General features: G+C 37.1%; 2 protein-coding genes across 2 annotated transcripts in view; both read right to left on the bottom strand.

The window, feature by feature from the left end:
- Positions 1–9,219: 9,219 nt before the first annotated feature.
- Positions 9,220–11,094, bottom strand: LOC104598316 (disease resistance RPP13-like protein 4). Its single transcript, XM_010260331.2, has one exon. It carries the CDS (start codon positions 11,092–11,094, stop codon positions 9,220–9,222), a length of 1,875 nt encoding a protein of 624 aa, XP_010258633.1.
- A 4,778-nt stretch (positions 11,095–15,872) lies between these two features.
- HIT1 (Membrane trafficking VPS53 family protein) overlaps positions 15,873–22,757 on the bottom strand; it is a 76,214-nt gene continuing 69,329 nt past the window's right edge. Inside the window, exons 22-26 of the mRNA XM_010260330.3 lie at positions 22,137–22,214; positions 19,638–19,700; positions 18,409–18,477; positions 17,626–17,721; positions 15,873–16,364 (exon numbers count right to left, since the gene is read on the bottom strand). Coding sequence (XP_010258632.1) covers positions 16,068–16,364; positions 17,626–17,721; positions 18,409–18,477; positions 19,638–19,700; positions 22,137–22,214 — 603 coding nt within the window. The 3' untranslated portion in view covers positions 15,873–16,067. The remainder of the gene's footprint in view (positions 16,365–17,625; positions 17,722–18,408; positions 18,478–19,637; positions 19,701–22,136; positions 22,215–22,757) is intronic.

Below are 22,757 nucleotides of genomic sequence, written 5' to 3'. Positions count from 1 at the left end.
TTATTTTTTTTATCAGAACAGGCTCAAACGGTCGGACCATTCGACCCGATAACCGGACCCCTGACTGGTTTGGTCTCCGGATCAGTTTTAAAAACCATGCTATATATTGTTATTCTTAACATTTTCCTATGCTTTATTTTCTAAAAGCAAACTTAATCAAAGAGGCAGGTTTTAGGGTAACCTTATTGTGAGCACTTTCCCTTGCTAGTGGGGGCCATTGCTTGTTGAATCGTTGGTTGATGCAGTCTCGTACTCTTCTTTCAGCATGCCCTTACTTATAGCTCTGTCGATCATTTACAATGAATTCTTTTACATATACTTTCTCTTTTCGTTGAGTTTCAGGGTAGAAAGGATTAGTTTCCTTCGGTCAAATTTTTGAAATTGGGCCATCACAATGATCATCATATAATTTTGTAATGGAGGCCTCTTCCTTATTTTCCTTATGCTAGTTGTGTGTGGAACATCAATGAGTGAATCCTGATTGGTTTGATCCTCTTTCATACATACAAACTCAGCAACCATTTCATATGAAATCCCTTCATGCAAGAACTTTAATCTTTGCTAAATTTCATAGGTTGAAGTTTGTGAAGTGATGTTACCAATCTCTTCTTAGCACAAACCTCTCTTTAGGAGGCTTATGTCTTTACTATTTGCCTTTTCTCCAATAGATAGCCCTTTTTCTATAGCTTTTCCTAGAGATTGTGGTCTAGGGAAATGAGGCAGATTCTAATCCTACCTTTCCAGTGGATAAAATTAGTACCATTAAACACAGGAGGTAGGAAAGTAAAGTATCCCTAGACAAATGGAGCACTAACTTGGGTAGGCATTATTCACCAAGCTACTAAGCTTATGTATAGGTGAACCTAATCTGATACCACTTGCTAAATTTGGACCGGTGGCCTTACCCAATAGGTGAGTTAATTGGGTAAAGCTTTAAAATTTTCAATTCAAATATGAATTCTTTAACTCTTACCAAGTCAAGCTCAAAACCCTTCCCCTAAAATTGAATCTAAGCCTTCATAACAATATGAATCAAGACGCAATGGATATAGGGCTTAATGATTTTAGTTTAACAGTTAAATAAGATGTTACTCATTGATTAACACAATTGTTGAATAAGAGTTGTAATTACAAAACAAATGATCAATATGATAGCAGGAGCTGTAGGGGTTAGAAATCAACAAATATAAACAATAATAACAAGGACTACTAACAAGATAATATCAACAAAAAAATAAATAGAACATTTGAAGTCTGTAAACTGCTATCAAGTTAATCATTCTATAGTTATCAAATATATATAACATTAAAAGTAAATAATTATAGAAAGTAAATGGGCAATGTAAATAAACAACAAAAGTAAATGGCAGCTGCACCTAGTGGTGTGTGCCTGAAAAATAGCTGGAGAGAGAGGACTAGCCACAAATAGTAGTGGAGAGAAGGACTTGCTACAATATGATAGTTGAGACAAAGACTAGTTATCCCAATATAATCAACTTGAGATTCAAGCACTTGGTAGCTGCTATCCAAATCTCAAGGATAGATATAATTGAATAATGAATAAACAATAAACAATAAATAAAATCAATTGTAAAATGGTTAGCAGTTGGTAGATGTTAGAAAATGAAGCCCAGATTGTTGAACTAGAGAGCTAGTGTAGTCAATAAAGTTAGTAGCCCAATAACTGAACCAAAAATTTCGGTTTCAGTGTTTTTTCGGTTCAGTTATTTCAGTTTTTGGCTAATTCATTTTGGTTATTTTGGTTTTGGAATATTTCAGTTTTGGTTTTGGTTTTGGCTTTTAGAATTAAAATTTCAGTTAACTGAAAAAACCAAATTATTTGAACCTTTCTATATGACATGTAAGGATCAAAATTTTGTTACGTATTGGCCGATATGTATCATATCGGAGCCTTCCCAATACGCCCCTATAGGGGGTGTTTCAGGTTGGCGAGTGGTTTAGAGGGTAGACCGGCCTTAAACTGGCCCCTCTAAACCAATTTCAAAAATAAAAAATAAAAAATATTATTGATACACCAATAGGGCATATCGGCCTGTATCAATATTTTGAACCTCGATGATATGTAATATATAATATATAACATATAGTATTTAGTATATAATATAATGAAAATTGATTTCATAATATATATTCTTGAAATCCAGTTTTAACCAAAAACCAAACCAAAAATTTTGGTTTTGATTATTTTGGTTATTCTATAAGTCAGTATCGGTTTGGTTTTCATTTTTTTAATTTAGTTTTTAAAATTTTGGTTTATTTGGTATAGTTTTTAACAAGATAAACCGAATGCTCAACCCTACATAGTAGTATGGTTCATCCCTTGTTGACAACCTCAGACTTGGTATTGCGGTATGTAAAAGACCTATAAGACAAATGCGTCGACTATTCTTCACCTTTCCTACACCAAGAAAAACATTGCTTTGTTCAAGGATTTTAGTCAAGGGGGATGTCCTCTCCTAGCCTCTGTTGGAGTTTCTAACCCCAAGCAGTCTCTCAGAAATGTTCTTATAACTGTAGAAAAAGATAAATGAGGGCACAACCAAAATTGTGATGGCAGGAATGATGGTTACTCTCTTCCAATTTCTAGTGACCTTGTGCAACTATTGTAGGATCTAAGTAGTAGTCATGCATCCATCATGACACAAGCTTCCATAGAAAGGGAACGGTGTCACTATCTTCATTAGTGGCTTGCCGTAGAAGCATGAACTTGAGTGCGAGGACAACCTTTTTGAAACAACCAAGCGAACTACACTGCATTATATGGAATTTAGCCAATTTGCACCGAGAGTGGTCACTTGGGTTGAAGATGTAATGAAAGGATGATTTTTCAAGGGAAGTCGAGGCAAAGGAGGGCTCCACCCACTGAAATGGAAGGGGAAAAGAACACAGATCTATAAAAATAGAAGGTGAGTAGAGGTGGATTTCAAGTGATAAGGTGAGATGGGTCAAATTTGAAATAATAAAAGCAGAACAAGATTTTTTAGAATGGTTCGAATGGTGCCTTTGCCAGAACCATGATCAATATTTATAGTTGAGTCAGAAGACTCCAAGTACAACACTAACTAGTATGGATTACAACAGGAGAGATTGGAGGATAATGATTATCTAACTAGTTTATCTAGAGAAGAGAGTAATCCTAGATAAACTATAACTGAGATTAACCAGTTTGAGTGGAGTCTTGATATCTATCTGATGATGTGGTAACTTCTGGTGACATGTCACCATTATCCTTAATACGCCCCCTCAAGCTAATGGGCATAGGAAGCACATGCAGCTTGTCTACTATCGATGTGAACTGTGGAGATGATAGAGGCTTGGTGACAATGTTAGTGAGGTGGTCAAGAGAAGGAATATGTTATATTTGAAGTGAATGCATAAGAAGAAGATCTCAAAGAAAGTGGAAGTTGACTTCAATATGGCGGGTGTGAGCATGAAAAATTAGATGAACAGCAAGATATGAAGCACCCACATTAACACAATGAAGGGTTGGAGCTAAAGACAATCGAACTCCTAGATCTGTCAAGAGAGGCTACAACCAAAGTAATTCGGTGGTGGTATTGGCAAGAGAACGGAATTCAGCCTCCATACTAGAACATGCAATTGTTTGTTGTTTCTTAGCACTCCAACTGACAAGATGAGAGCCAAGAAAGATACAATAACCCCCAGTGGATCGTCGATCATCTAGACAACTGGCCCACTCAGCATCAGAGAATGCAATAAGGTGAACATATGACTTTGAGGAGAAGAATAACGCATGATCCAGGGTATGTTTGAGGTACTAAAGAATGCGTTTAACTGTCATCCAGTGTTCATCAGTGGATTTATGCAAAAACTGACAAGCCTTGTTAATTGCAAAACTAATATCAGGCCAAGTGAGAGTGAGATACTACAGGCCTCTAACAACACTAATACTGAGAAGGGTTAGAGAGAGGGGAGCCATGGAGCATCGAAAGCTTAGTAGAGGATGCCATCAGAGTGGAAAGTGGCTTAATACCATCTAGATCAGCACTGTGAAAAAGATCAATAATATACCAGCGCTGGCTGAGATAAAGGCCATGTATATTCCTGTGAGCTACAATCCCCAGAAAATAATGTAAAGAACCAAGATCCTTGAGTTTGAAGGTATGGGCCAAGCTATGAACAAGATACTGAATGAGAGATGGGGAAGTCCCAATGAGCAGCATGTCATCCACATATAATAACAAATAAACATGATGATCTCGTCTAGAGTAAATAAACAATGATGGATCGCAACAAGAAGCATGCAAACCCAACTCAGTAAGTTTAGTGCTAAGCTGAGAGAACCATGCTCGTGGAGCCTGTCGAAGCCCATAAAGAGCTTTGGATAATTTGCAAACATGAGAGAGACGATCAGCATCCTCAAAACCCTTCAACTGTTGCATGCAAATATTCTCAATGACAAGCCCATTGATAAAGGCATTGTCAAAATCCAGTTGGCGAATATCCCACTATTGAGAGATCGCAAGGGACAAGATAGTGCATATGGTGGCCGGTTTAACAACAGGGTTGAAAGTGTCAAAAAAATCAACCCCTGGTATCTAGGTGAAACCTTGAGCTACCAAGCGGGCTTTACTGTGATCCATAGATCCATTTGATTTTTGTTTAATTTTATATTCCCACTTAGAACCAACAACATTCATGGAGGGTTGATGCGGTATAAGCTTCCATGTCCCATTTTCTACTAGAGTACCAAACTCTGTTGCCATGGCATCACGCCAATGTTTATATTTGGAGGCTTGTAGTAAGAAGTGGGTTCAAATTCAGTAGTCGCCACTATAGAGTTAAAACAAAGAGGTACATGATACCGAGTAGCAACAGAAGCAAATGGAGAAGAAGTTGAGCTCATGGAACGAGTCACTATAGAATGGGTGTGAGCTAGAGGAACAGGAACCGGCTGAGTGGTATCCAAGATCTCTTGAACCAGTCGAGTGCGCTGGCGAACTCAAGGTGAAGAGCCCGAGCTAACCGGGCTGGGATCAAAAGCCATAGAAGCAAACCCAAAAGCAGATAAAGTAGGTGACGTCAAATGTGAGGGAGAGTGCGAGATTGCAACTGGTGGAGTTGTTGGACTCTGTACCAAAACTGTATAAATTGGAAGAAGTGAAACTCCGTCGGTGCTAGATATTGGATATGATGTCGGCGATGGTACACCTGGAAAGTATTGCTTGTCGAAGACAACATGGCGACTGATATACATGCAACTAGTTTTCACATCATAGCAGTGATAACCTTTGTGTGAGGAACTATAACCCAAGAAGATGCAAAGAGAGGATCTGAATTCCATATTGTAACGATTTTATGGTCATAGAAAAGGATAGCAAGTGCAGCCAAAAGTGCAAAGTAGAGAGTAATCTGGTGGCTGGTCAAAGAGAGTTTCATATGGAGACTTGCCGTTGAGTGTTGGTGTGGGGAGGTTATTGATCAGAAATACTGTAGTTTCAGTAGCACTGGACCAAAAAATCTGAGGGAGAGAGGAGGATGCCAATAGGGTGAGGGTGGACTCTATCACGTGTTGATGCTTGCGTCAACAATACCATTCTATTCATGAGTGTATGGGCAGGCGAGCCGATGTCTAATGCCTTGTGAGTCGAGATATTGTGCGAGCTGTCGGTATTCTCTTCCCTAGTCAGATTGAAAAAGTTTAATTTTTACATCAAATAAATTTTCAACATGCCTTTTAAACTTAAGAAAAATGTCAAATACATCAGATTTTTTATGCATGGGAAAAATCCAAGAAAATTTTGAAAAGGCATCTACAAATAAAACATAATATCTAAAGCCACTACTAGAACTAGAAGCAATTGGGGCAAGTCATACATCAAAATAAACTAACTCTAATGGATGACTATAAGAAGTAGAAGATACTAAAAGTGAAAAATGATGACTTTTGCCTAACTAACATGCACTGCACTTGTGAACTAAAAAAACCACTGTACGGAAGACCAAACCGTGAAAGAACATTTTGAACAATTCTGGTAGAAACATGCCCAAGTCGATGATGCCAAACTTGAACTGAGGCTTTTTCTCCAACAAACGCAATAGCACTACTAGGTGAAGAAGATGGATCAATTGTTGCTGAAGTAGGAAACTGAAAGAGTCCACATTTATTGGGTCCTTAAAGTAGTACTATCCCCGTATGGTCCTTCAAGAGAAAATAAGATGGATGAAATTCAAAAATAACATTGTTATCATTAGCAAATTTGTTGACTGATAGAAGATTTTTTTTGTATTTGATGGAACATCATAAATATCTTGCAAATGAAATTGGTGGTCACCATGAAAAATAATAGAAGAACCAATATTTTTAATTTGTAAACATGTGCCATTACCAATTTTCACCTAATCAAACCCACCATAGTTTGATCGAATCTAAAGGTTATCGAGTTTGTGGGTAGGAGATCTAAACTCTAAGATTTTACCAAGTGTTAGCATGGAAATGAAGCAAAAATGTATCATTTCAAAATTTCTCCATCATTGACATCAATATTTGATTATGGGGTTGCAAGAAAGTGGTTGCACCAGATGCAAACTAATATTCATAGCTACAATTTATTTTTGCAGATGAAATTGGTGGTGAGAAATAACAGAACCAATATTTTTAATTTGCAAGCCTACGCCATTACCAATTTTCACATGATCAGACCCACCATAGTTTGATCGAATCTGAAGGTTATCGAGTTTGTGGGTAGGAGATCCAAACTTTGAAATTTTACCAAGTGTTAGCATGGAAATGAAGCAAAAATGTATCATTTCAAAATTTCTCCATCATTGGCATCAATATTTTATTACGGGGTTGCAAGAAAGTGGTCACACTAGATGCAAACTAATATTCATAGCTACAATTTATTTTTGCTAGCTAAGAAAGATAATTTCTTTAGAGAGGCAATGGCATTTCATGCTAGAAACCCAATATAGGCATTTTGACATGAAACTTGTTTGAAACATACTTAGCTAACTACACTAAAACAAGTATTTTGAGCAGTATTATATTTGGTATTAGCATTGCCCCATCATTAAGACTTTGAGAGCCAAAAAAATTGGTGCAAAAATGTGGGCCTCATCATTAAATGCCTTGAATTTTCAATCAAATAGACAAAAGAGTACAAATTTGTATCCAAAAAATTGGTATATTCTTCTCACGATACAAATATGTCAGAAAAAAAAACATTTTTGACATCTTAATTATTATGTTTTTTGTATGATAACCAAATGATCGCAAAGAGCGAACCGAGATACAAGTTAGCTTTTGTATCGCAAACAAACTCAGCCTAAAGTGAAAAACCAAGAGGCCCTTAGGCTATGTTTGGTTTGAAGGAAAAGGTAGGGAAAGGTAGGGAAACCTATAAAAGGTTTGTAAAGGTTTCCCTATCTTTCTCTTCCTTTCCCTACTTTTTCCTTCAAACCAAACATAGAGATTAAAACACAAAATCTGCCCTTATTTTTCTCAAAAGTCTCCTCCCTTCTTGCCACAACATGAGAGAATCAGGTTGAAAGCATGATAGTTATATTTTTTGAAAATCCCTAATATACCCTTGTATGGTTGAAAGTGTCCTTTTCGGTTTGGGTAGATCAGACATAGACTGGTCCCCGTACTTTTGTTGGTAATCTACGGCGGAGGGAGGTTACTACCATGGTTCGCACTTGCATCGAGTGGAGAAGATGAAGTGATTTTGGCAAGGGGGTTTCTGTTTATATCTTATATCTATCTGAGGTATCTCTTAGATCTCAGAGGGTTTTTGCATCTCTTAGATAAGGAACTCAGATCTGAGGGTTTGGTCTCTAGTGCAGAGGCAAACCCTCTATTCCTCCTCCATCGTCGCCCAAGGCCCTTTATTCCTCTTCTTCTCTTTCTTCTTCTTCCTTTTCTCTTTTTTTTTTGTCGAGAATTCATTGTTTACCATCATCTTGCTCAAAACAGAGGAGGAGGTGGCGATGATCTCCTCACCCCCCCTCTGATCTCTCTCTCCCTCTCTCTCTTTCTTCTTCTTCTTCTTCCCCCATTTTTCTCTCTCCCTTTGTTTCATCACCACCGATGCAAGTTGCAGCAGCGGTAGATCTGAACCCAGACCTCTCTCACTCTCTTTCTCCCTCTCATTCTTTTTTTTTTCTTCTTCCTCTTTTGCTTCTTCTCATTCCAATCTGGTTTTGGGAATTGTTCATCTCGTCCTTGAAACCGAAACCAGGCGACAACGATGACAAACCTCCCAGATCACGATCTCTCTCTCCCTACCCTTCTTTGTTCCATTTTTCTTTATACTGTTCACTATCTTCTCGGTTGAGCAGCGGTGGTCCTTAGTTGATCTGTCTCTTCTCCTCTCTTCGACAACAGTGGCGGCAGTAGCGACAGTGACAACTCTTTCACCTCCAGCATCTCTTCTCCTCTCTATCTCTCTCTGTCTCTTTTCTTCTTCGATCTTCTTCTCCCCTGCATTCTACCCGCCACTGCAAATCGAACCAACAGCGACGGGTTCAGCGAATTGCACGAGTTTAAGGGTAGTTTAGGCATTTTGTATGGGTTTTAACAGACTCTAACAATAAAACTAGAGCTAGTCAATTGTTAGAAGCAGCAAGGATAGTGTCAGTCAATTTTCAAACAGTAAGGAGGGTACACTTACTTAGGGGTGGCAACGAGCTTGAGTTTCGAGCTCGAGGCCAATTCATTGGCTCGATTAATAAACGAGCCGAGCTCGAGCTTACTAGAACTCGGCTCGTAAGGTTTGCGAGTCGGCTTGAATATATATAATAATAATATATATATAATAAAATTATAGAAAATAACATATAATAAAAATAGTATAATTATTAATTATTATAATTCTTAATTTTTAAATATAAAATAAATTTTTTATATATATTTTTATTTTTATAATAAAATATATAATAGATATTTTTATAAAATATAAAACGAGCCGAGCCGAACCGAGCTCGAGCTTATGAACTTTTGACTCGAGCTGAGCTCGAGCTCAAGGTTCTGGGGTCGAACCAAGCTCGAGCTCGAGTCTGGTACTATTCGGCTCATCTCGGCTCGAATCCACCCCTACACTTAGTCAATTAGCTAAACGGTAGTTTAAGAAATTTATCCAAAAAAAATTACAATTAACTTATCATCAACCAAAAGAATGAATGACAGATAATTAAATAATCCAGTATCCACCAATGCTAAGAACGAATCCCTTCTCAGTTCTCGCAGATTTCATTGTCACTGCAGGGAAACGAGGTTAGCTTGGGGCACTCAAACTTGTACAGGTATTTGAGTTCCGCAAACACTTGCAGCAATTCGACCTTCTCCATCTGGAACTTCTCTAGAAACTTTAGATGCAAAACTTGGACCTTCCATGTGAGACGCTGGGTATTGCCATGAGTCACCAGCCGTTCAAGCTTTCCTCCTCTGATGTACAGCTTCTTCAGGTTACTCAGTTCGCTGGGACCGAGCCAATCTGGTGGATTTTCCTCTGGTAGGCATCGAACGTCGAGTTTTTCAAGGTTCGAGGGAAATGAAAAAGACGGAATTGTTTTCGAAGCTCCCCATGTTATTGTTAGCGAACGAAGAGCTTCCAACCCGTTCAACTTAAATTCTCCTGTTTCAGTAGTTGCTCTGTTTTCTATGTTGATGTTCAGGCTCAGCTTCTTTAGTTTTTTCAATGTAACTAAATCGCTCAGTCTGCATACATCTTTGGTCTTGGAGTTACAGATTATAAATCCCTTCAGCACCTGCAACTCAGAGAGCGAGCCAAGACTCCTGGGGATGTACTCTAGCAAGAAACAATCAGACAGGTCCAAGTGAGTTAGGTTCTTCAGAGATGCTATCCCGGCCGGCAGTTCCTCCAGATTTTGACATGCTCGGAGATCCAGAATTTTGATATTGATGAGCCTGCCAATTGAAACTGGAAGCTTCGTTATTCCGTATATGCCCTGAAGACTCAGATAACTCAAATGCTTCATAGATCCCAAATCTTTCAGAAAAATTTCGTCCTCCACCTCAATGTGATGCTTCGGCCATCTCTGCCATTTACCCAGTTGAAGAACAACCAACTTCCTCATCATCGATAACCCATCACTCTTGCCATCCTTTTTGAAATCAAGATACTGCGCATTCACATTAAACAGTGTCTGCAGGTCCTCGTGATAGAAATTTCGTAGATCTGGAGATTCTCTATTGGTTGTCACCAAGCATGCTCGGCGAGAGAATTCATCTGCGCCATTTTCAGATCGGGAAAATTCAGCGGGAGATATGGGATTGCCGCTCGAATCGAAGTTAAAGAATCTCAATTCTTTAGCGACAGAAATCACCATACGTCGAATCCAAGGATGCATTCTGCAGCACTTTGCGGCTTTAGATCCTCTTTCGTAGACGGGCTCGATCAAGCCAACACTCATCAGCTTACGAAAGCATTGATTGCCCATCTCCTCGGCGGTATGGTTTGCGGTGGGAGTTACGAATCCCTCACCGATCCACCAGTATATCAAGGGCCTCTTCTTTATTACATAATTTTCTGGGAAGATGGAGAAGCAAAGCAAACAGAGCTTCTCTGCGAGTTCGAGATTGTCGTAACTCAGCTTAAGCTCGGTCATGCCTTGGCTCTTTAGAATCTCCTCTTCCATACGGAGATCTTTCCATTTTTGTGACGTTTCTCGAACAACAACGTCGGGATCTTCCTCCGGCTGCGACGGAGAAGAGGACGGGGAATTGTTGGAATCTATGTTATCTACGAGAGATGATACTCGCGCTTTCATCCTGGCGATGCAATTGATGATATGTTGCAGGTTGGAAGGGATGCCATTAATTTGGTTAGCATCTTGATGGAAGAATCTTGATAAAGCATTCAAGTCTTCTAGGATGAGTTGCTCCCAGTTTTTGATTCCGAGTCTGGCGTAGTCTTGCATGGATTGCAGTTCTTTCTTCGCGAGGTTGAACAACCATTCCTGCATCTGAGATGAATTATTTGTTCTGCGACGCTTTAATTCCTCCAGTTGCCTCAGCAAATCCGGCAGAATATCTTCGGAGATTCTTCCGGTCACCGCGACTGAAGAAGAATCGGGAAGATTAGACATGTCAAAAACTTCCTATTGGAGAGGTGAAAAGTTGCGGTCTGTGCTCTTGATTTTCTTCTTGGAAGGACTCATGAGAAAAAAACTCCGCAAATTACAGTTGATGGTAGTGGACAGTTCGGACAAGAAAAATGGAGACTTCAAATAAGACTTTGGATTGGACAATCCAATTCATTCAAACTTTTAATACTTTACATTCGGTATGACCAAGAAGGAAAAGTTAATTTGACTACAAAAGATCTACCCAAAAAAAAATCTTGACTACAAAGAGCCCTTGAACTTTCATTTGCCACAAACACTCCCTCAACTTTTACTTTGTAACAGAATTATGCATATAATTGTGGTGGTAAGGTGATATAAGATGGTCTTCTTACAGGACTTAGCGCAAGTTTTTTTGGAGAAGAGTCCAGAAAAGGGGAAGAGGATTTTCGGATAGTGGATTCCTAAAGTTCTCTCTCTGTCCTTTGTAGTGGCAGTCGCGAGGTTATATGGAGAAGAGCCCAAAAGAGGACTTTTCTTATTGAGGAAAGAAATCTTTGTCCATGCGTCAACCATATTGAGGTTTTGCCACATGTCTAGTGAGATATGGATTCTCACATAGCACGTCCTATTTACATCCATCTATGGGTTCTCTCCCGGCCTCATCATAACTTGCTGTGACTGGAAGGAGCATAAGTCGCTTGTGAACAAGTATCACCGGTTTTAGGCTTTATCTATCGTTCATCACAGCATACTGCTATTTTATGCTCATCGTAGGGTACTGGTAGTGTATTAAGTCAAGTCCAGACTTGCAATATTGTTTTATGTCTATCACAGGTCTCAGGTGTACTCTTTGCTCATCACAGGTCCCCGAAGAAATGCCCATTGCAAGTTTTAGATGGTCTTCTATGCTCATCACAAGTGCGTGAGCTTTACATTACTTTGACAAAGCACCATTGTGCGATTACTTTGACAGAGGTTAATCAGTTGCTTTGGAAATTTATGTAGTCTTTGTTTAAGGCTTCCATTGTAATTCTAGTAATAACAAGCTACGTCTACTTACAATGCGAGTTAATTTGGAAAAATAATCACATTCAATTGTTTAAATGTTTTAAATCCCCAAATTATCCTTTTCTTATTTATTTAAGCGATTTATATTTCAATTAGTTTTCTAAATGTAACATTGAAGTCCTTTCGATTGCTCCAATAGATCCTTGCAAATTTCTGGGTAGACTCAATGTTCAAATGAAATGGTTAAGGTTTCTTTTGGAGAAAGGAGTGAATTTTTCGGGTGAATTACAAAGACCCCCCTTGTATTATGGGGTTAGGGACAAAGTCCCCCTATACTTTTTTGTGACAAACACCCCCCTAAACTTTAGCCACAAAGACCCCCTTCCATTAGTGTTCCATCAGTTAATTTTAAAAAATATATTCTCATCCAACTATGTATAGTTTTCTAAATGTTGAAACTACCCTTTTTGTATTATTCATTGTCTTCTCCATTGAAGTTAATTGAAATGACTACCATAAAGATAGTGGTTTTGAGACATTAAAGAAAAATACACCTGGTCTATACTTGCCTTTTAAGAAGTTGGTAGATGATCTGCTTGCGTTTTATGATGAAGAAGATGGAAAAAAAAAAAAAGATGAATCAGAAGACTTAACTAAAGACAACATCAAGGCCATTATCATGGTATGTGAAGTGAAACTCAAAAAGAAGGAAAACGATTATTGATCCACCAGTAGGTCATAATTTTATAAAAAATTATTAATTTTCTTTACATAATAGGATGTGATGTTTGGTGGCGCCAAGATTGTTGCATTGGAAATCGAGTGGGGGGCATGGCTGAGATGATGAGAAGTCTAGAGGACCTAGAGAGAGTTTAACAAGAACTGTTGGATGCCGTGGGTTTGGAATGAAGAGTTCAGGATTCGATCTTGACATGCTAACTTTCCTTGGGTGTGTAATAAAAGAGAAACTCCGACTCCACCTGCCCATCCCACTCCTCCTCCATGAGACGACAAAGGATGCTGAAGTCGCTGGCTACCTCATCTTGAAGCAAGCTTGGGTAGTGATTAACTCTTTGGCGATCGACCATATTAGGAGTAAGGTTGCTGCACCATAAAAGGTTGCCACATCATCAGATAATAACCAAGACTCCACTGGAGCCAGATAATCTCACTTCTAGTCGATCTAGGATAACCTCTCTCTAGATCGATTATTTTTATCCTCTCTATCTCTTTATTTCTTCTTGTTGTAATCTATACAAGATAGTCTTGTACTTGGACTCTGCTTCTTAATGTTATATATTGAACAAGGTTCTGGTGATCAACACCACCGAACCATTCTTCAATTCATTCTTCTTTATTACTTTATTTCAAACTTGGGATCAAAGCCAATACCACCATGTCCTTGATCAATAGGTTAGCCAAAAGAGGAGCCAACAGTCATGGATTGTTAATCTTTGTTGCGACTCCACGAGCTGCACTGTCGATGCCAAACATTAAACACTACTTACCTATCAAGTTAAACCACAACAATTATTTCTTGTGGCTTGCGTAGTTTCTTCCTATTCTTAGAATCCACAAATTGATGGGAATGGTTGAAGGAAAAACTCTAACTCCTCCCGAAGAGATCAATGACCCAAAAGATCCATCAAGGAAGATCTTCAACCTAGCATATAATCACTAGTATCAGTTGGATCAATTAGTACTAAACTAGAAAGTTTCATCACTCGTTGAAGGTGTTCTCAGCTAGGTCATAGGCATGTCTTCCTTAGTTGCAGTTTGGAGTGCATTAGAAGATCTAGAGTTCTCCAACTATGAAAACAATTTCAAAGTCTCAAGAAAGGTGCACTTTCTATTTTTGAGTATGTTTAAAATGCCAAAAGTATTGTCGATAATCTCTCGATTGTTGGTGAACCTATTTCAAAACAAGATCTTGTTTTGTATATTTTAATTGGACTTGGACTTAAAGTATGAATCAATTATTACTGCTATTACTAATTGATTTGATCTTGATAAGCTAAGAATTTTTTATACCATTGGTCAACTACTCAATCATGAGTCTTGGCTTTGAGAAAACAATCAACACTCTAAAACTAATGACCATGCCTCTGCTAATATTGCTTCCTTTGGCAACAAGAACAACTCACAACAGCCACACAACATTTCATAGCATGGAATAGGCTGAGGTGGTCGTGGTGGTTATACTAATGGTCTGGGTTGTAGTAGAAGACATAACACCATTGTCTGTCAACTGTGCAACATCCCTGGCCATGGCATATGGAAGAGTAATCGTCGATTTGATCTCTCATTCCCTAGTGGTGATTGCCAAAATGCTACGAATCCTACCACTCCTAAACCAACTACATTCCACATCGAAAACTCTTCACAGTTTGATCCAGCATGGTGTCCTGACTCAAGAGCGACATATCACATCACATTCGAGCTTGACAATCTCCATTGTCAGTTAGTAAATTTTCCAAAGATAACAATTATTTTTGAGTTTCATTCCTCATTTTCCCTCTTGAAGGACCATACAAGGAGAGTTTTGCTCTGAGAACCCAGTAAAGTTAGACTTTATCAGTTTCCATCTTTAATAGGGATTGATCTGTCTTCATAGTCGTCTACTAGTAATGCAGTTACATTCACTGGAGAGAAAGCCACAGTTCAAATCTGACATTCTACCAAAATTGTTTAACATGCTATTTCACATTTTGGTCTTCAATACAATGATTCATTTGATTCAATAGTGTGTGGATCATGTCAACTTGGCAAAAGTCGTCGTTTACATCTTCTACTTATTATAATCATCCATTAGAGTTAGTTTGTTCTAATGTATGGGGAGCTGCCCCAGTATCTTCTAATGGTGGATTTAAGTATTATGTTTTATTTATAGATACTTTTTTCAAGTTGGCTTGGATTTTTTCTTGAGCCAAAAATATGATGTATTTAATATTTTTCTCAAATTTAAACATGTTAAAAATTTATTTGATGTAAAAATTAAGCTATTTCAGTCAAATTGGGGAAGAGAATTCAAATTGGATCATATCTATTGGATTTATACTAAATTCGAATCGAATTTAAATTGCAGTCAGATATTGAATAGTGTTAATGAGTTAAACAAAAAATTATCAAAATATCATATATTACTAGGAACGGCAATGGGGCAGGGATTATATTCCCCATCCCCGACCTTGACCCCCAAATCACCCCCCATCCCCATCCCCGATCCCTGTCGGGGAAAGGAATCCTCCTCCATCTCCGACCCCGATGGGGATGAATTCTCCATCGGAGACCCAAATCCCCAAGGGTCACTGCACTTTATTTATTTGTATTTGTCAAGGATCAAAATTTCATCATATATTGGCCCATATCAGGGCCTTCCCGATATACCCCTACAAGAAATGTGTCAAGTCAGGCCATGGTTCAGAGGGCAACTAAGACTTAAACCGACCCCTCTGAACCAGTTTAAAAAATAAATAAAACACAAAAAAGAGCATCAATACAGGTCAATACATAACGATATTTAGAACCTTGGTATTTATAATCTTTCCACGCATATCCAATATCCAGTGTATCATGATGCGTATTCATTTCCAAGCTTAATGACAGACTTTACAATAACGATATTTTGAACCTTGCTATTTGCTAGTATATTAATCAAATTCAAACGGGTTTTGATTGTCGAAACTCTACCAGTCATACCTTTTGGGTACCATAGATATTGCCTTTATTCTTTCAATGCATTGAAAGTGAAAAAAGTCCAAAGAGTGAAACTTGATAATAAATTTTCAGAATTTGTTTTCGAAACAGAAAAACGAAAATTCTTTATTTTCATTATAAGAAAAGATCAAAGAAAACAGCAAGAAGGAAAACAAGCTTCCTATAAATGTGAGCAATACATTACTTTATGTACATTGGTTGGAAATGCAAACCAACCTTGGAAAAAATGCAGGTCAACACTAACCCTATATATAAATGTAATCTGGATCTCATGGATTAAAGAGCTTTCGGAAAGGCCCGTCCTTCCGATCTTTTGCAGCTTCTGTTAGGGCAAGGAATCTTTTAAATCCAGTAGTGGCAGCCCCCCTTCCAAGTGCAGCTGCACGAGTGAGTACATCTTCTCGGGAGGCAATTACTCCAGCTGAAGCCGAATTTGCAGCAACAGGAGCAGTCGGTGCAACTGGGACAGCTGGAACAACAGACTGGACAGCTGGGGGTTGTGTGATCCCTGATCCATGCTTGTTGAAATCATCGAGTATACTTTGCTGGTCGGCTTTCTTCAGGCCCTGCATATCTCTCACATTAGTGAATCTAGTGTGTAAACAAATCTAAACAAGATACATGGAACATGATTTTCTGAAACTTGGTTCCTGATTAGTGGCCAAGTTTTTACCAGGCCAACCAGCCATAAGATGAAAAGTTATTGCACATCAACAGCCTCACTGAAGCCAATTCCATCTGTTCACAATTAACCTTAACCTTATTTCAAGCAGTGCATGGTAGCAGCTAGCAAGTTAGCAACAGTCATGTACTACTGCTGATATGTACAGGATGTCATCTCTGAAAAAAACTGTGGCATCCACCATTCAGAATCATCTAAGACTAAAGCTGATGGCTCACAACTATTTCAGCATTCTTTATCCCCAACAGTTACATAAAAGAGTAAATATTTGAAAATTCATTGTGAGGCTCAGCACCTCAATCCTTTGGTATAAGTTTCTTGATCTTTCTGTTTCGTCATTCAAATAAAAGGTGCATTACTCTTTAAAATGCTGATTTGTATTTTCACTCTGGCACCAGGTTTCTAAGACAAAATGTTCAATGGAGTAAAACCATTTCTTTTCATTGTGTATCCTACAAATCATTTACTTCCATAATTTAATTCTACAAACCTGCAACAACAAATCCTATGCCAACATAGACATGGTTAAATATCAGACAAAATTTGCCTTTCTTACTTGAGGGTGAGGATCAGGGCCTTTGCCGAAGAGGTTTACAATGTTTAATGGGAGTAGTAACAGAGGTACACTATTTACACTGATATAACAGTGAAGAAAATCTGTTATGCCAGTGGATTTTTTTTTTTTTTTTTTGATGAATATGCCAGTGGATTCATTTATAGATAATATACATATAATGTTATTGAAAATACTATATTTTATATACTAAATTAGATAAGGCAATAAAAGCACATTATAATGATCATAATGGAGACTTGCTTAATAATAGTAGTTATATTAGGGCATTATCTACATACATAACGTGCAATAGAGTATCAGTCAAGAGATGAAAACCTGAGTGAGTAGACTGTTTCCTAAGACAAGTCACCATAGATCATCTTCTCTCAATTCTCAAACAAATATCATCTTGGTATTAACTTTAAAGTGACTTTGGCTGGGACCAACCCAGCTCAATGTCAATTTATTGCTTAACAGTTGCCAAATTGTTCTTTGCCAGATAAGGTGCAAATGTGGCCAGAAGCTTTTTATATTCAATAGAAGCTATAAATGATACTGCAATACAAGGTGTAGAAGTGATGCAGCAAACCTTGAGCTCAAGAATCCTCTGAAACTCCAAAGGTGTTCCCTCAGGAAGAAGTGCTCGGTATGTATCCCCCACAGAATCTATTGGAGATAAAATGACCTGAAGAGTGAAAATAAGTATTACATATATTAGCTCATAATTACACCTGAAAGGGAATGCCCAACCCTTGTGTCTCAAGCATTTGGGAGTTTTTATTTTTTCTAGGATGCAGGTGGTCTCTGGCCTGATCGTCATCTACTAGAAGCAAAGCTACATATCATTGTCTCCCCCATCTTTGGATGACCATATAAATCAAAATTTGATGACTTTAGGTAACACAGGGGATTCAGGTATTGGAGTACTTAGGGATCATCATGGTACACTATCATTGATATTTAATCAGAACCTATTGGTCAACAGATTCGACTAGAACTGAGTTACTGGAATTTTTCCAAGGGCATTGGGTATATCCCTAAAATACAGAGATATTATAGTGGAAGGTATTCAAGAGTAATAGTTGATTGGCCCCAAAACAAGTAGAAACATATTGAGAGAAATAAATCCAGCTTTGGAACTGAGGGCGTTAGCTAGGAAGGGAGTGAACAGAAATCAGTTGTACTGATGGGTTGTTAACTCGGGGAGTTGAATCACATGAATATAAAAATTGGAACCATTGGGTAAGGCAGAAGAACTGACATATATCTTGAAGGTGCTAGGTACACTTCCCTTTGTAATCAAAGTCATTCTTTTTCTTAATAAACATGAATATTAGCAACCAAAAACAGGTATCCCTGCTTAAATCCCCACCTTCAAGAGTGCTTCAGCTTTGCTCATTTCACGGCTGACAAATTTTGAGTAGCTGGCTGCACCTGATGTCTGAGAGAGAGAGAGTTATCAACTGAAGATGATAAATGAAGATTTCAACTAAAATTTGAAGGCAATGAAGTACAATTGCATATTCTGAGTTCCAAGAAGTCAAAACACGCAAATGCATGGACAAATATATCAAAGATATCTCATCTAACCACAGCTAACACATCGATTCATGTTCACAATCCAACCAACTCAAGTACATTTCTCCTGATCCTCATAGTATAATTTTTATTTGCAACAGCCATTGAGAAAATCACAACAATGGGATGGAGAGGGCATCTGGTAAATGGATCTATTTGGACTTGTCTCAAAAATATACGGTAATAAACTTTTTCCATGATTTTCATACAGAAGTGAAAGATTTTTATTTTTCAGAATCAAAATTCCCTGAATGAAGTTAAAATACCTTCTAGGTTTCTACGTTGCTGAAGCATACCAATAAAGTTCAATCAAAATATCATTAAGACCATTAAAAGATATATTAATGGGCTAGGCAAAGGATTTTCTGTATCAAGGATGAGGAGTCAAGTAATTCCTCTATACCCTTATGCTCATCTTTTGTATCTTTACTCTGATTTTTGCTATTATTGGTTAATGATAAAATAAAGGAGGGTGATAATGATAAAAATATAATGATGATTCAGACAGGTCACATGGATAGATTGTATTTATATATAACAAAATTGGAAGCCAAAGCCATTCATTTCTAACATTTTATTTGACAAGGACTCTGTCTGTATTAATTCACCAACTCATTATGGATTTATCTCTATAGTTTCCATAATTATATGAAAACTGTGTGTGTGTGTCCGTATATTGTGTATATATATGTATATGCATGTATACACATTGTTTCATATTGGACAAAAACCTTTATAACATAGAATAATGGTCGTGCAGATTTTCAGGTATAGTTTATTCAAGTATTGCTGCTTACTATATGAAACTGAGGATTGAACAATATGTGCCAATGGTACATAATAGCAAGAATATTTGCTGCTTGCACAGCATCTGTACGAAATGCATGTTCTTTTTTCTATATCCAGCCACAGAAAATGTTTGCTTTAAAATATATATCAGTCAAAAAAGCAGCAAACAAAGCTTGTATCAGAGGAAGATAGAGCCTATTAAATTTAATATACAACTATGTTTCAACAATTTACCTGCTTTCCAAGGGCAGGAATGTCTAGAAGAATTGTTTTTACAGCCTGAGTATCCAACAACATCTGCAATTGCATCGAAACAACAAATCAAACTCATTACAAAAATACAGGGCAACCCAGTCTTCTAGACTGTTGGGGATTAATAAAAAGTGTTTTCATATTACCTATAAATAAACAAACAAATTAATAAAAGGTATTTTTATGGCTAGAACTTTAGAGGATGTTTGGCACATCTTTTCTGCACATTTTTTTGCCTGCAGGAAGCTCGAAAAACCAAAAAAAATGGTCTTTCTCCGTTAGGAAGTTTGAAAGACCAAAAAATGGTCTTTCTCCGTTTGGTATCCGGTAGATTGGAAGACCAGAAGACAAGTACACAAAGACCCAAAAAGCTGAAAATTAGGAAGCTTCAAATGAAGCATTTGGTCTTTCGACACTTGAAAATAGCCTTCCGATCTGTTTTTAACATCCCAGTCGACCAAGATGCTTACCAGACAGTCTTGGTCTTTAAAGACAAGACCCCAAAAGTTGAGTACATCTTCTGGTTTGCTGGGTTGTCGGAAGATCTACATAGAAAAGACTCACGAAACAGCACCTAATTCTATATCGATGATGAATGACCCTAATCTTCTAGACTTCTAAAATGGGCATAAGGTTATACATGGCTGACATATGTTCAGGAGTAGTTCTTAGCAAGGTACGAGGTTTGGGTCAAACAGGTTCTCAATCCCAGATTAAACAATAAAAGCAGCACACATCAAAAAATGCTTCCCTTAATCTGCCTAGTTTATAGATATGGTCATTGGGATGCAAGTTGGGACCTGATTTGAAGAATTGACACTGGGCAGAGGGCCCAATCAAATTTTAACAAATCCCCAACCTTAGTCCACCCAAGTTGCACCCTCATATGGTGAGCCCTCCAATTTATTGAATACAAATGCTGTCTCGGGATTTTATGGATTTCCTACACCTTTAAAACCCCTGCCCATTTTTTTCTTTTCAATATGAAATGACAAACCTCTAAAGAGCACAACTGTGATATAATGGTAAGTCTCTAAATATAATTTATGGCTCTATAAAATGCCAAGGATATCTTGTTCTTCCATTGCTCTCTTGCCAAGTATCTTCAGCTTAACAGACTAATTATGAGTGAACCAGATCACCTATTTATGCCAAATGGGTAAAAGCTGTGGTCAATCCTGACCATCCTTTATATGTACAAGAAACATTTAATGTTACAGTTAGTGTCATGGGACAGTCCAATAGAAATACATGGAGCAACAGGATCTTTAAAATATATACTTTATTTTTTTTCTTTTTCTAGCCTCTATTCTCGATGTTAAGACTGAAAATACGATCAGAAATGGTAATGCTCATCTAGTAATTAATTTTCTATCAGCTAGTCCTGCACCCCTGCATGTATCACACAACAGTTCATTGGTGCAATTTTGATATTGATGGACATTTCACCCTGTAGAGATCAGAAAATTTCCAGGATATTTAACTAATTTCATTAAGATATTTGAAAAATCTAAAAAACAGGAAAATTTTCCAGTAACATGGAATTAGTTGATAAACTTTCAAGAAACCATTAGAAGCATAATTGCACATTTAAGGCTCAAAGAACAAATGTATAAATCAATTAAGACAATATTAGTAGACTTATATGTATCTTTCTCTTTGTCTCCCCTTTAGTCTTTTGGCCATCTCTTCATTACATATCACTTTCCATTTTGAGTGTGTGAGAACGTGGGTTCTAGTCTGAGAGTGGACACTTTGTGCAAAAAAAAAAAGAAAAAATAAAAGAAAAATTAGAAAAAAAAAGAAAAAAAACAACATTGAGAATCCTCTTCGTAGTTGATTTTTCTGTTTCTTTTAAATTATAGTGACTTAGTAAATGAATCATATCTAGTAAGCAAATCATCCAATCACTGATTTTCCATTGGTTCCTTTTAGGAAAAGATATTTTAAAAAATCATGATGTTTTCAAATAAATATCATGAAAAGTTTTAATAATATTCTAAAATTTTAAGGCATATATGTATAGTCTATCAATGATATCCGAAAATTGCTAACATATCAACAATCTATCAAAAATATTAGGAAAAATATATTATCCGAAAATTTCATATTGTCACCTAGAAAAATAAGGATATTTCAGAGAAATTTTGCCAAATCCCACCAATATTACTAACCATGATTCTGATCAGATAAAGATATCTATTTTATAGTAAATTAGACAGAAAAATTTTGCCAATGTGAATGATTTTGTTTTCAACAACAAAAACAACTTCCATGTCAAAAAAAGAAACACATTTTTGCTGATGTGACAGTTATTTTTGTTTTAGAAAACAAAACCATATACATTGGTCAACACCACCTTAGAATATGTAAAATTCTAGCCAAAGATTAAAATGTTTAGTATTTTAATTCTCCCCCTTTGGCACCATCTATTCTCTGGATTGCAGGACAACGAAGAAACACATTGACAGTGATCCCTACCTGTTGGGCTCCAGTTTCTGATATGTGCTTGCATTTGTAAATGTTGAGGTAGAAGCGAGGACCAAGCGATGCAGCAAGCTGCAATCCAGAAATGATAAAGTAAGGTAATAAATTATTTAAAATGAAAAAACAAGAAAACATCTGAAAGAAGGAAATTTCCAAATTCAACTTCTTTATCATAGAAAATTGCTCCTTATTGATGCAACCCATATTGGAATTCTTATAATGATATTCAAGTGTTAGACATACTTTTCAAGGTGCTAAGACTACAAGGTGACAGGACATGCCTTGTCACCTAGTCACCTAGGTGTAGGGGTGTCAACAGTATTCAAAAATCCGATTTTGAATTCGAGATTCAACATAATTGGATCGAATTTGGATAATTCGAATATCTAATTGGTTGAATTTGGATATCCTATTCATAACAAATAGCTAATCGGATTCAGATTCTGATATGACCTGATTTGATTTGATAAATATCTGAATTCGGCCGATTATTTAATTCTTATATATAATATATAAAATATTTAAATGTTTTATATCATTTATATATATTAATTAAATTATATAAATAATTTATATGTTTATATACCTTGTGTAAATAAAATATTTATTTTATAT

This window comes from Nelumbo nucifera, chromosome 7 (assembly GCF_055504915.1).
Source record: "Nelumbo nucifera cultivar China Antique chromosome 7, China Antique-T2T, whole genome shotgun sequence".
NCBI lineage: Eukaryota > Viridiplantae > Streptophyta > Magnoliopsida > Proteales > Nelumbonaceae > Nelumbo > Nelumbo nucifera.
The sequence above is the reverse complement of the archived record's forward strand: the minus strand, read 5'-3'. Positions and strand labels throughout refer to the sequence as shown.